General features: G+C 35.0%; 2 protein-coding genes across 3 annotated transcripts; one reads left to right on the top strand and one right to left on the bottom strand.

Annotated features, from left to right (window-relative positions):
- Positions 1–330: 330 nt before the first annotated feature.
- LOC115980091 (protein saal1) lies at positions 331–10,268 on the top strand. 2 transcript variants are annotated; one of them, XM_031102366.1, is made up of 11 exons: positions 331–592; positions 1,007–1,381; positions 1,718–1,783; positions 1,942–2,081; positions 2,817–2,943; positions 4,120–4,271; positions 5,837–5,972; positions 6,303–6,387; positions 6,543–6,817; positions 6,965–7,100; positions 9,589–10,268. In XM_031102366.1, exons 1-11 carry the CDS (start codon positions 479–481, stop codon positions 9,624–9,626), a joined length of 1,644 nt encoding a protein of 547 aa, XP_030958226.1. In that variant the 5' UTR covers positions 331–478; the 3' UTR covers positions 9,627–10,268. The 2 variants fall into 2 exon arrangements, with proteins under 2 accessions (XP_030958226.1, XP_030958231.1); XM_031102371.1 differs by lacking the exons at positions 2,817–2,943; positions 4,120–4,271 and having other exon boundaries at positions 9,589–10,252.
- A 104-nt stretch (positions 10,269–10,372) lies between these two features.
- Positions 10,373–11,800, bottom strand: LOC115980106. The gene is made up of 3 exons (XM_031102382.1): positions 11,482–11,800; positions 11,215–11,388; positions 10,373–10,947 (listed from the first exon to the last, which is right to left on the bottom strand). Exons 1-3 carry the CDS (start codon positions 11,599–11,601, stop codon positions 10,849–10,851), a joined length of 393 nt encoding a protein of 130 aa, XP_030958242.1. The 5' UTR covers positions 11,602–11,800; the 3' UTR covers positions 10,373–10,848.
- Positions 11,801–14,312: the final 2,512 nt, after the last annotated feature.

Below are 14,312 nucleotides of genomic sequence, written 5' to 3'. Positions count from 1 at the left end.
TGTATATTGTAGTCACATGCTCTAATCCTCTGAGCTACAAGTCCCACCTATTTCCTAGACCAATTAAAAAGCTTGTCTAGGTTAAACGGGTTACAAAGAATTTACCGAATTTGATAAATTTATATGCTTAAACTATCTAATTAAAGACTTAGAATAAGTCTAGAATCTAGATATACCTCTTGTGTTTTTTAATGTAAATAAATAAAAAATAAAAACGTAGCTTATTTTATCCTACAATTAAAAAATAAAACAATAAAAATAATTTTTACCGTAATTATTTCAGGGGAAATATATATACATGTAAAGTCCGGGAAAAAAAAAAAAGTTGTTTTCTTTTGGCTTTTCGTGAACTGGTCTCGTTTTGTTTTCCCCCCAACCTGGAATTTGAGAAAGCAGAGGAAGAGCCTCCAGAAATTTTGAAAATACAATAGTTGGTGGGTAAGGGTAGCTTGTTATTCAGCTTTATCGAAGATATACTATGTCGGTGGACTCAGAACCAGCCCATTTAGAACAACAAGAAGAAGTCGAAATTGTAGAAGTCGAAGAAGAAGTTGATGCACCAGCACATCACCCTTATGCTCCGCCTGATGAGGTTACTATTACATTCCATCACTGCCTCTTTTTTCATTTGCTTTCTTATTAGCTTAGTTTTGTACTGCTTTACCCTATATATGTGGAAAACTCATAACTCAAATAAAACTAGATAAAAGGATTTCATTGCTCGATTCATCACACTATTTGATAGATTTTTAGTTTGTGGTTTACATTTTCTTTTGAGGCTTAGAATTGAGCTTTACTTGATATAAAGTACTTGTTAAATATATGTTCATTTATTTACACCTTAGGTATAATTACTGGTTCTATTAAAGTCTCTTGATACAAAGGGACTCGGGTTCAGATTTCGCCTACACTTCATACATGTGTTACATACATGTTTGTTAATAAATCAGTTAATTTCTAATGTTGAAACATGATGTTTATTTTTCCTTCTCATTCTATTATGCAGTTATTTGACATCTCAACTACAGTTGATCCTAGTTATATAATCTCTCTGATACGGAAGCTTCTACCAACTGATGCCAGTAATAACGGCAATAGTCATGGTTTTGATGCGTGCATTGGTCAAGTAGCAAATACTGATCATGTGGAAGGAAGTGCGGCTTCTGTATCTGGACAAGAAGTTTTGAACTCGTCAGACCATAAATCTGAGGGCATGGACATTGTTGAGGATTGTGGTAAACATGCTCAACTAGAAGAAGAGGATGAGGAGTCGTGCCATAGATTTGATCGGCCTAGTGTTTCAGCAGGAGAAGAGGCTTGGGAAGAGTGTGGTTGCATTTTGTGGGATCTTGCTGCAAGTAAAGCTAATGCAGAACTCATGGTAATCAAGTTTCCCCACCATCCTTCATCCTTGACATGACGATGCTACTATAACTCAAATAAACCATTGCCTATCTAGTCTGAACGTAAAACTGTTAATGTCTTGATCCTGCTTGGGATTGTGTAAGATGATTACGTTCATTAACAATTTCACGAGCAAATGTGATTAATCATATTGATGTAGGTTTCTCATGTCCCACTGCCCTTCTTTCTGCAAGCACCCCAAAAATTATTAATTTTCATTGAAGTAGGCTTTTGAGCAGTAATTTAATTTGTTATGCTAGAGATGTAACTATAAATTCTTTTATATCACAATCTAATTATCATATGTTTGCAGGTACAAAACCTTATACTTGAAGTACTTTCAGCAAACCTTATGGTTTCCCAATCTGTGCGTGTTAAGGTAAGCCAAATTTCAGCTTGTTGCATCATCCTTTTTGCATGATAAAGTAATGTTTGTTCCTTCTCTCTTTTAATTTGCTTTTTGTATATGGATGAACTGGGAACCTAGAGGTTTTGAAGAATTCTTTTGTGTGAAAATGATTCAGTTTTGTGCTTCAGGAAATTAGCCTTGGAATTATTGGAAACCTTGCCTGCCATGAAGCTCTGTTGAAGCATATAGTTTCTACAAATGGATTGATTGAGATAGTTGTGAATCAACTATTCTTAGAAGATTCTCAGTGCCTTTGTGAAGCTTGCCGGTAATATATTTTTAGCCATTTGTGATTCCTGCAGTTATTTAATCTAATTTAATTTTAATTTTTCAGATTTTGGATTTGATATCATATTTGGTATCAACTTATATATTTTGTGCCAGAATGTTTTATTTCATTGTGATATGAAGTAGTAATTATCCTTGCTTATAACCCTATCAAGTTTAAACTTGTAGCCTGGGTACATGATTATGCCTCTCTTGAAAATTATTGTGCTCTTTGATTTTCTTTTTCTTTGTGTTCATTGTTTCTTCTGGAAAAAAAATTGCAAATGGGGAGGGGGGTGGGGGGGTGGTGAAGGCAATGAGCTCTAGCTCAAATGGAACCTTCTCCCCTTATGAAGTGCAAGGTGGAGGGTGAGGTGGTGGGGTTCAAAATCAATTGGGTGCATTCGTAATTACAAATAAAAATAGAATTTAAATATTTCTTTTTTATTTGTTGAAAGGAAATACTCATTTTCTTGAAATATTTTTTCTTTCTCATCCTCCCCCATGTAAAGTGTCTATGTCTGACTCTCTTCTTGCTTGTTGCATTACTCATGTCATAGAGAGTTTCATATGTCCAACTACACACATTATACTTCTTTCCATATTGTGAATTTAGTGATGATGCTCAAGTTATTAATCATACCTTGTAATATTGTAGGGCAGTGTCTTATACAGATCTGCATGTAAAATATTCTGTTTGTTTCATACTTCTCCTATGGTCAATATTTTGATGCAGGTTGTTAACTTTGGGTATTCAAAGTAGTGAATGCATTACATGGGCTGAAGCATTGCAGTCTGAACATGTTATATACCATATTTTGTGGATTGTGGAAAATACCCTAAATCTCCAGCTTATTGAAAAGGTAACAAGCTTTCAGCTCAAGGAAATGCCTTTAATTTTTAATGATCAGCTCCCGTTTTGATTGGTGCTTGTGGTGATATTTCGTGGTAGTGAGTACCAATCTCAGAGAAAGTGAATAACATTGAGTTGCAGTTGCAGCAATAAGGATTTGAAACCAACTATGGAGTTGATGGATCCTTTATCAAACTCATTTTAGGGATTGGGGCTTCATGCTTCCAAAGAGGGCTAATTGGTTGAATAATTTTAGGAATGAAGAAATTTTTTAGTTTTAGGAAGATTTTGGTTATAATAACTATTTAAATGATTTGATATGATTTAAAAAAAAAAAAAACAGAGAAAGATAATCTTTTTAAAAGGGCTTATATAATGGAAGTCTACTAACTTGGCAAGAGGGCTGGCTTATTCAATGGATTGTTGACAAAAGGAATTTAATACTCAGCACTGTTCAACACAACTAAGCTTCGATTGCAGTGAAATAAACTTTAGGAATGTTGGAAAATCTTTAGTAAAAGTTTTTCTTAAAAGAGATACTTTTACCTTTTAGAAAGTGTTAAATTTATTGTAGTCTTCTTGGCCTAAAGTGTTGTCTTGGTATTTTTATTCACCGGTTATTGTTATATTCAAACTCAATAAGCAGTTAGAACCTCCTTGTTTTTGAAAATGTTTTTGGTAGTATACAATCAGGGTTTGTCATATTCTCTGATTTTATTATTTTTGAAATTCTTGAATTCTTTTACTTACGGAAAAACGGAAATTCTTGAATTCTTGTGTCTATTAGAGTTTGTGAGATTTTATAAGATTGTCAAAAAGACTTTGATCTTTGGTGTTATAAGCATTTCACTCCATATGATGTCCAATCAAAGATGATTAAAACAATATTACTTGTAAATTACAACTGAGAATTTAATTAACATTCGAATTCAGCTTTTGGGGATGATTAGAAAAAGCTAGCTCTTCTAGTTTTATTTGTTTTGGGTTAAATTATAAAACTATAATTTGAGACCTCATATAGACTTTAAATATTCCCTTTTCATTGCTTCTGGAATTAATGCTTTAGAGAGATAAATATTACTTAAGTATACAGTAAGTAAATGCTTTATTACTGAGTTGAAAATACTTCATCTGGAAATCTTAAACTTACTTTTCGTTTGCTGAAGAGGCTTCCCTTTCTGAACAGAGTGTTGGACTATTATTAGCCATCATCGAAAGTCAGCCAGAAGTTTTGCATGTTCTTCTTCCACCTTTGATGAAGCTAGGTTTACCAAGTTTATTGGTTAATCTCTTGACTTTTGAGATGAGCAAATTAATGAGTGAAAGAATACCTGAAAGGTACGGTTTCACTCTGTTTTCAATTAGGTGATGCAATATGAATTTGGTAGACTAATTCACTTCATAATGCTATAAAATGGAACATTTATGATTTACTATCTTGTTTAGCTATTACGCATTATATACTAGACTAGTAAAACAAAGTAACAATCATGTGCTACATGAATCGGGTGTACCGAATGGCAATAATCTTTGGAAGAGCATATTTCAGTGCTAGAGTGATGCTTAATGTGTAGAAGGTGTGGGGAATCGGTGGATCACCTTCTTCTTCATTGTCCGATAGCATGTGAGTTGTGGTCTATGGTTTTTTGTTTGTTTGGTATACATTGGGTTATGCCATATAAAGTTAGTGAGTTATTGGCTTCTTGGTAGGGCAAGTTTGGTAGACATCGGAATATAGATTTATGAAGGTTTGTGCCGCATTGTTTGTTTTGGTGCTTATGGCAGGAGTGGAATGCTAGATACTTTGAAGATTGTGAACGGTCTATTCTTGACATTAAGTCTTTCTTTGTCCATATTCTCCTTGATTGGAGTATAGATTTGCCTTTTTATTCTTGTTTTTCTCGCCTTGATCTTATTGATCGTTGTAATCTGGGTTCTTGATATTTGCCACTATAGTACACTTCCAGTATACGTAGTTGGTTTTTCTAATAAAATTTCTTACGTTACTTATATAAAAAAAAAAGTAATACATTTAGTAACATGATTTAAGAGTTGTGCATTGGCTGTAACTTATGAGTCAAAGCAAGTTGAATGTATCTTTATAGTTTTCCTTGTCATTGTTTATTCCTTAAAGGAATATAGCTGTGGATCTGGAGATCCATAACTTGTAAGGGCACATATCTGAACTAGTGTTGGTAAATTTGGTGTTTTTGTCAAAAATAAATCTCTTTTAAAAAAAGAAAAAAGAAAGAAAGAAAAAAAAGAGTGTGGTTGTCCAATTACTAACTTCTAATACCATATATATAATCAAGTAATTTACCTCAGTTGGCCATTGTTGTTAATAATTTGAATATGCCATGATGGCACATTAGTCAATAAACACATCAATGGGGCTCATGTTAGATGACTTGGTTCTGGCCATTGAATTTCTGGCACATGCTCAACAATTAATGACCTAGAACCTTAATACATAGGCGTTTGGTACTTCTAGCGCGGTAGATATTGTGTAATGCTTTAAAATTTCAGAATATTTACTTGTAATTTATAACTGAATGTTGTATAATTATCTAATTTAAAAGGGTTAAGTCGTTTGGTCTAGTGGCTGGTATGTGGGTCAGTAAGTATTTTGATGCTTTCATCATTGTTTATTGTATGGTTTTGTGATAGTAAACAAAGATGTTTGACTTTCATCAAGGAGATTCTAATGTCTTATGTGATTTTATAACCCAAGACAGCTGTTAATTATAGCTGCTACTCTCTGAAATTTATGGCTATAAGTGGTTTATATTGCCTCTGATGCTTTAGTGAGATAAATCATGCAGATGACTTGCTGCAAGTATTCTATTGTTTTCCAGAAGTTATTTTCGTTCTTGTGTTTGATCTTCACTTTCATACAATTTCAGGTACTCAATTCTTGATGTGGTTTTCCGTGCAATTGAAGCTCTTTCTGCTTTAGATGGTCATTCTCAAGAAATCTGTTCAAATAAGGAACTTTTTAAACTAGCTTGTGACATGGTCAAACTCCCTGACAAAGTTGAGGTACATTGTAGGCTTGTAGCGTACCCAGATATATGAAAATTATTGGTGGTGCTGTCTCTTTTCATTCTTTCCAGTTAATTTTTTGATAGTTGGTTGCAAATATTTAAATTATCAATCAGTTCTTTTAAACTTTGGAAATTTCTGTCATTAATACTAAAGTAGAAAACTAAATGGCTACTATAAGAAGCATTATATAAATTGAAGTGACTACCTATTAATACTGATTTTTCTTGAAAAAATCTTCAAACATGAAAATTGTAAATCAGTAAGTAGAATTAGCGAAAAATTTCTTTGAAGGGCCCTTTGAGTTGATTTATACTTCTTTTGTAGGTTGCCAACTCTTGTGTTACTGCTGCAGTACTAATTGCAAATATTCTTTCTGAAGTAACTGATTTAGCTTCAGAGCTATCAGAGGGTAAATTATTTATGTTTGTTATCTGTTAATCTATCAAAAAAAAAAATTATGTTTGTAATCTGTAATGAATTTTTTTTTTTCCATAATGTCATCACCTTTTGTGTAATTTTTCTAACTTCTATTATGATTGGAAGTGACACTTTAGTTCCGTCCAGATTTTCCATTCTTACAGGGGCTGCTTGATGTGTTTCCTTTTGCCTCGGATGACTTAGAAGCACGGAGTGCACTCTGGAGCATTATTGCAAGGATACTGGTTCAAGTTCAGGAAAATGAGATGAATAGATCAAGTTTATCTCAATATGTTTCAGTTCTTGTAGGCAAATCTGATCTGATTGAAGATGAGCTTCTTGACTGCCAATCAGATGACTTAAGCAAAGGACACGAGAGCTTGACCACCTCTTGCACAAAATCAAATTCTAGAACTACATCTGTATCCTGTTTTGCATTGGTTTTTTCAGTGACAATGACATATATTTGGATTTAGAAACTTTATGTACCTTTTGGCTCATTTGGTTTATTTATTTATCTCAACTGCGGTGTCTTGCAATATTTTTGTTTCCCTTGACCTATGTGACAGGTTAGAAGGATAATCAGTATTTTAAATCAATGGACTGCTTCAAAGGATTCTGCAGTAGAGAATAATATGAAGGGAAAACTTCTTGCAGATAATGACAATATCAATAGATTGTTGGATTGCTGTCATAAATATCTGAGTAAGCTGTGTTTCTCTATCTTCATTTGTCAATCTTATTTGTTGCAATGCTTCAAATGGTATAAACAGCTTGTATTTCATTCACTACTGATTTGTTTTAGCCAATTGTAAAGCTTGAACAAAGTTTTTGCTTGTTAATTATCTTGTTTGACAGCATATTTCTTTTTTATTTATTCAGTATGTAACATCACTAAATTCATGTAATTTTAATTAGAAGTTGAAGATACTATGAACACAAGGGGACATGGCACCCATAGACAAAGGGTGATAGGGAGAAAGATCCAAAGCAGTGTCTGGTCCTTGTCAATGTCATTTGAAGAATGAATTAGAAGTTAGCAAGCTTTGAGCATCAAGCCCATTTTCTATGTGATTGATCCCCAAGTGGGTAATGTTATTTCACTTGGTAAAAAGATTAAAATAAAACAGAAACAAAATGTGGGAAGGGGAATGATCAGGTTCTTTTTTATGGCAACCAATTTTGAAGACTAAGGTTCCAAAGAAGTAGCCTTTTTGCTTGGACAGTGGTTCATGGCAAAGTTCTAACAGTGGGTAATCTTTGTGCAAGATCATCATTGTATATGGGTGTTGTATGTGCAAAGTGACTGGGGATATGATCAATCACCTCTTGATGCATTGCATTATTCTAAGGACTTTGGTCTCTCATTTGGTGCGATGGCAAGTGCCTTCTGCCCATAGCAACTTGTTGCGGGTTTGAGTCTAAGAATCAACCTCTCCAAAAAAAAAAAAAAAAAAATGGAGGTAAGATGGCCTACCAATCACCTCTCCCAGATCTTGCAAAAGTGGGAGTTTTGTGTACTAGGTATGACGATTATTTAATAAGGACTGTTAGAAATATGTGGTTAAATGATTAAATTTACCATATCCCGATAGATTAAGCTTTTGGAATAATCGGTAATTTAACATGGTATTCGAGTAAGAGGTCTTAAGTTCGATCCTTGTCTCCTCCACTTTATCTCCCATTTAAAATCCCACGTGTTGGGCCTCGCTTATTAAAAAGATAGTTTCGGCACACACGAAAGGGGGAGTGTTAGAGGTATGTGTTTAAATGATTAAATTTACCATATTCCAATAACTTAAGCTTTTGAGATAATTGGTAATTTAACTGGGACATTTTTAGAAAATTGAATAGAGAATTCTCTTTTGAATAGTATTATAGAAAATAGAGACTTGGTTCCCAAGCAACTATGTGGTTAACTGATTTTGGGCTTTTGTGGTTGGTTAACAGAGAGCTTAGGCAGTTTAGAAAGAAAAAGATTAAACAATTTCTTGATTTCTTCTACTTCTTTTGATTCTGACCTATTAGGGCTTAATCTTAAATCTCAGGCCCCATAGCTAATTACCTCAGGCCTTGCTTGCTGAAAATTCTGAGAAACTGATCTGAAAAGAGATCTGCCAATTTACAGCTCTGATCCAAGTATTGTGGTAATCTATTTGAGTGGTAGGTCTGACACATTAGGAATGTGTTGTCAGTGGTGCTCTAAGCACTGTCACAGTCATTGAGAAGCTGTAGGCTCTCTATGATATGCATGAGAAAATAGTAAGCAGAAGATGGTGGCAACAACAATATCACCTTAGAGTATGAAGCTAGTTTTTTGTGTTGCATTTTTTTTCCTTCTTGACTGTGAATGTAAGCAGTATAAAGCTAGTTTCACACAATTTTGCTCTTAGATATCATCTTATCTTTTCATGTTTTATTTATTGGAACTATTAAAAATGAAGGTCAAACAAAGCGAGTGAAAAAACCTGTCTCACTGAAAAATATATAGAAGTTGTCACCAGAGGGGCATCTCTAATAACACAATGTTGGTTCATGAGGAAAGCAATGAACTCAAGAATTTTTGAAAAGCTTCTCTCCCTACAATTCTGTAATGGACTTAAAGCATGATGTAGTCACAGTTCTTGACTGTGTCTTGAGTATTTTGATAACAAGAGTAAACGGTTATCGGATGGAGAAATCTGACCCTGCCCAATAGATGCTTCAATTAAGGGTTCTTTGTTTCCTGGTTTGGAGCAAGGAACTATCTTATCTAGAAGCTGAATTGTAAAGAGGGAATCTTAATGTACCAAAGCTGATTTGTTCCATCTTCATATTATGAGTCAATAAATTGATGGCAGTGTCAATAAGATTGGTTTAACCCCCAATGTGTACATGTGTAGGTGTGTTTTAGAGAGAGAGAGAGATAGAGAAAATTATGATGATGGACTTGGATCCCTATTTATTAGTTTATTATAACTATTCTTAATGTTCTTGCTGTTGTGTTTGTTGATACTCCTATTGATATCCAGTCCTACCAATTGTGATGGAAATAACTGCTTCTAATATCCTGTATTGACCCTAAAATGCATTGTTTGCCTTTTGCTGCTGCATGTGTGAATACGACATGTTAATTGAACTTTTGCTTGGAAAGAGCTAAAAATTTATGAATGATGTTCATTTACAAACGTTAATATTTAATGTTTTATTACAGATTCTCTGCATCATGCTTTGGGGAATAATCTTTCTTGAAAGTGTCATAATTGTGATCTACTTTTGAGATGTATGTCCCATACAATCACAGCAGACTCCTGCACAGAATATTGCTAGGAGGAACACTATTCTGGATCCTGCAAGGAATGTGGGAATTTCAGCTGTCATTACAACAATGCAAAAATTCAATTTGTGCCTTGTACATCAAAACGATGATCTGATGAGCCTAGCTAACCTTTAGCAAGGTAGATTTTCTGGTAGAAATCAAGTGGATCTTTGATGTGACCTTGGGGAAATTGCATGTAGATAAAGGAATGTCATCAGAGACATTTGCTTGCTTAATGCACTTCACTGGCAAAAGAAAGGGCTTGGGGTGGATGGGTTGTGGTGGTCGGATAAGTGCTTCTCCTCTAGTACTTCTGCTTGACTCAAATCAGAGTTACTTAAGCCTGGTTGAAACATGAATCAATAGTACGGCAGGGATGGCTTGTGTTGGTTGATAATGTGCTGCCCTTCTAGCTGTTCTCCTTGTATCAAAACACACATAATTTAAGCTTTGTTGTAGCATGATACAACTCTCTAATTCATGGCACACATTAGTTGGCAACCACAAAACATTTTGTTAGGACAGAACATTGTAAAAAGAGTGAGCATTAAGTTTTCAATGTTTGAATTGTTTCATTTGGTCGACTTAGTGTGAACTGGTTAAAAGAGGCTATAAATTTCGAGAGGCTGGCTGAATTTGGATCACCAAGTGTTGAAATATAGAGGCAGCTGTTTGTTAAGCTGCAGATATGAGAATAGAAGAAAAAATAAAATGCACATTTGGGTTTCAATTCTTTTGAACTCTTCAAACTAGGAGTTTCGATTCTTCATGTTCAACTTCCATGCAAAAAAGAACAGAGGATAACAAGCATGAAAGAATGTCATTAACCGTCTATAAATTTTGCAAAATCACATTACCAGTACAATTTACTAAAGGGGAGAAATAATTACAGGACTCCATCACTCAAGTTCAAATATCTATGTCATTATACTTGTCAAGGAATTAGTGAAAAAGAACACAAAACCAATGTCATTAGAAGTTTAAAACTTGTAAATCAATGGTGCTAACTGCTAAGTAACAATTTGCCAAAGAGGGAAACCATGAAGGGACCTTTGTGGCAATTTCAATCAGCATCATGGGGCTACAATCTGCATATGGGGTTACTAAGTTCACTATCTCTCCACTACATGATATGAACAGAAACATACAAGTTCTTCAATTGGGACCATAGAACAGTTTGTATGCCTCAATAACTTCAAGATACCACATTGCCTCTCGATCCGGGAATGCTGAAAGATCAACAATCTTGTGAACCTGATATTAGGACACAACAGCGACTTTCAGGTGACCCCGAAATACTATAATTCCATATCAACCATGTATGCAATGCCCAAATGTTTGCAATAGTTAAAACAAAAATTGTTCCAAAATAAAAGAAATGGAGCTTTTTATTATTATTATTATTCAGAATAGTTTTATTTTTGTGGGGGGTTTTTATAGAGAGATGATGGGTTCAACAGTACTCATCAATGTCTATCTGACATAAAAAAGAACAGTGAGGGGTTTTGTTTTGTTTTGTACCTTAATCATGGGGGGCTCACCCGAATTCACAATGTAACCTCCAACCACCATTACATACATCCCTGTCTTCCAAGGGCGGAGACGGAAGTCGCCGGAGAGGGAGAGGTGGATAACGCCGGTGCCGTCGTCGAGAAGCAAGGGGGCTCCTGCGTCGGAGGTGGAGACCAGAACGCCCTGACCAGTGATCACACACACAACAACAGATTAGTTTGACTTCTTTTGGTTGTGTTGTGTTGATTAAGAAGAGTAGAGAGTAGAATGGAAGACCTGTAACCAGGCGCGTTGGAAGAGAATGCCGCCAAGAGTGAAGGAGTTTTGCGACTGTGTTTCCTTGGCCTCCCTCAGTTGAGCGCACACCAGCTTCAGCGCTGCTAGCCCGAAGTCCATCCCTCTTTCTTTCTCTCTCTCTCTCTTTCTGACTTTCTCACGTTTTCTTTCGCATTTAAGGAAAAAAGGAGGGAATTAGCCTATTACTCTGTTTGGGTGCAGTGAAAAGGGAAGGATGAAAAATTTGGGAGAGAAAATGCCTCTCACAATATTTTTCACACAATTTTGCACGATTATTGCTGAAAATGTAATTACACACTCACTATTGCTCAAAGCACACTTCATACATACTTTATTTTGAAATCGTGTTTTAAAAATACGATTTTGGCCCATATAACAATGTGTGTACTTTACAATATTACTCTAATTATTGACTGTAAATTCGTAATAAACTTAGGTGAAATTGATGTTATTCAGATTATTTTAGGTATTTTTAACATTACTTAAGAAAATAAGGGTGATCAAAAGATGGGGTTTGGATGCACAAACTAAGGCCATTTGCTTTGATTCTATGAAAATTGGTCAACTTAAGTGAAACCCGAAGGCTTTCTTGCATAATATAGGATTTGACTAATAAATTAGATTATCTTATCAAAGAAAATGTTAGATAGACCTATAGATGATTTTATTTCTTCCCAAACAATTGGTTATGTACAAAAACAAGATATAGCAAAAATATGGAAGCAATAAAACTCCATCTTGTTTTGTTTTGTTTTTTGTTTTTGTTGTCCAGAAAGTTTGACATTTTGGTCAAATGATCTTGGATTTTGTAAGTTAAGGGTTATTGAAAAACTCACGCGAGAAGCTTCATTTTTCCACTATAATTTTTTATGTGTTGTGAGAGTGCTTTTTCCGTAACGCTTAGGCCCAAGGATCCCGGGCCGAATAGTTATAGTTTGGTGGACCGGGCTTTGATTCACCGTAGCTAAAGGGTTGTTTAAGAATCAAGTGGTGCACAGGACATACTTCCTACAATACATATAAACTGACAAACAAGGATATTTGTATTGAACAACAAATCAAAACAGCAAAGTAATGCAGAGAACAAAATAGTAAAAGCACAAAGTAATAGTTAGAGATCCTTAAATCAGTGGAAAGTATTTCATTGAATTTTCTTTATTATGATTACAGTACGCTCACTAAGACGTGATACAAGGTTCAAGCAAGCTCAAAAATTACAGTCTTAAATGGTTATTCTAACCTTTAAGACTTGCAAAATTTGATTCTTTTTTAATCCAAGTATGTGCTATAGTGGCTTTTTCTAGGATACCGGGAAGTAATTTTACTAATTTTCTCTGAGTTTTTTCTTCTTGACAGAATTTTATCAATGGTTCTCCCGTTTCCAAATTCTCTGCCCTTCTTCGCAATCCTTCCCCCCTTTTTATAGTGATATTTTGGAGTCCCAGGGAAACTATTGATTCCCCTGTTTTGCCCTCTGGTCACCAGAGTATGTATTGTGCCCATCGCCTAGCAGGTTCAGTTTCCCTGTTTTTCATCCTTTCCTTCATTTTAGTTTTGTTTCTTTGAAAGTCCATGGATGACTACCTATTTTAGAACATGCTGAGGTCACGCTTTTCTCGATCCAACTTTTGGCATTTCTTCTTCTTTATCTTTTTTCTCAAACGGGCGGAATTCCATTTTGCCAGTTTGAAAGTCTTTCGCTGCTACTCCCTTTTTTATACTTCTTCATTCTGATTCCCTGAGGTGCTACCCATTTGCGCTATGAGAGATCGCTGATTCTTCTCTCTTTTTCTTGCTGGGTCGTTTGACGCTTGAGAAGGATGTGGCTTCTCCTCTGTTCCTTGTGTTTTCTTTCTTGTCTTTTTCTTTTGAACTGTCTTAATCTTTTGTTAACTGTGCTTACACGCCTGGGGGGATCTCGAGCCTTTTGGCAATCTCTGAGGATCCCGGCTCAGCTTTCTTCTTCAATCCTCTGACATGGGCTTTTTCCTTTTCTTTCTTCTTTTCTCATAAGCTTTTGGGCTTCCCCTTTTTTCTTCTTGATGCTTTTTGGGCTTCAAACTTCTTGGGCTTACCATTTCTTCTCCTTTTTCGTGGCCCCCTTGCGCTTATTTCTTTGGGCTTGAGTACTGTGACTTTTTAGACCTCAACATATGTTTTCAATCCTCTTAATATGCACACTAAATTTTGTGTTGATAAAATGTTATCTACCATCTAATCTAAAAATTCATGTTTTATGTTTAATTAAAAAAAAAAAAAAACTTGAAATTTAAAACAGTTCAGTTATAGATGAGATAGTTATTAATATTTGACCATCTTGAAATTTTGCCACAATGACTTAGGTTAGAGAATTGATTTGTCCATCATCCCTAACATGATGGACTATTCATTGTCATCAAAGTTCAAACAGCTAGAGACGTTAAAGTTTCAATGACACCAAAGATCTCTTCAACTGTTTGGAGACCTCTAATCCATTGATTCATTTGCATGCTATCCCAATCAAAATCATGTGCAAAGCCTTCCTAATCACACCAAAAGGCTCGATCATGTTATGGTTCAACAAATTGAAACTTAGATCGAGTTCATTCGCCCATCTAAGTAAGTCATTTACTCATTTATGTGACATTTTATTGGAGGCCAAAGACAGAGGAGGCCTACTACTTACCTCTTAAATACTAAACAAAGTAGGATTAATATATAATTAGCCTAAGCCTAGCTAGTGTATATACCCTACATTGGATCATTGTAACATAACAAATCTCAATAGCACAAAGATGTATCCATCACAGACTTTTTGTTGGGACTTAGAC

This window comes from Quercus lobata, chromosome 1 (assembly GCF_001633185.2).
Source record: "Quercus lobata isolate SW786 chromosome 1, ValleyOak3.0 Primary Assembly, whole genome shotgun sequence".
Lineage (NCBI taxonomy): Eukaryota > Viridiplantae > Streptophyta > Magnoliopsida > Fagales > Fagaceae > Quercus > Quercus lobata.
This window is presented reverse-complemented; position numbering and strand designations above follow the sequence as displayed.

What these genes read in the sequence shown, in the direction of transcription:
- LOC115980091 (XM_031102366.1), top strand. Translation starts at nt 479, where the DNA reads ATGTCGGTGGACTCAGAACCAGCCCATTTAGAACAACAAGAAGAAGTC. An exon ending in AGTGAAAGAATACCTGAAAG is followed by an intron (nt 4,272 to 5,836) that starts GTACGGTTTCAC and finishes ATACAATTTCAG; the next exon opens with GTACTCAATTCTTGATGTGG. An exon ending in AACTCCCTGACAAAGTTGAG is followed by an intron (nt 5,973 to 6,302) that starts GTACATTGTAGG and finishes CTTCTTTTGTAG; the next exon opens with GTTGCCAACTCTTGTGTTAC.
- LOC115980106 (XM_031102382.1), bottom strand. Translation starts at nt 11,601, where the DNA reads ATGGACTTCGGGCTAGCAGCGCTGAAGCTGGTGTGCGCTCAACTGAGG. An exon ending in TCCAACGCGCCTGGTTACAG is followed by an intron (nt 11,389 to 11,481) that starts GTCTTCCATTCT and finishes ATCACTGGTCAG; the next exon opens with GGCGTTCTGGTCTCCACCTC. An exon ending in GTGAGCCCCCCATGATTAAG is followed by an intron (nt 10,948 to 11,214) that starts GTACAAAACAAA and finishes TCCTAATATCAG; the next exon opens with GTTCACAAGATTGTTGATCT.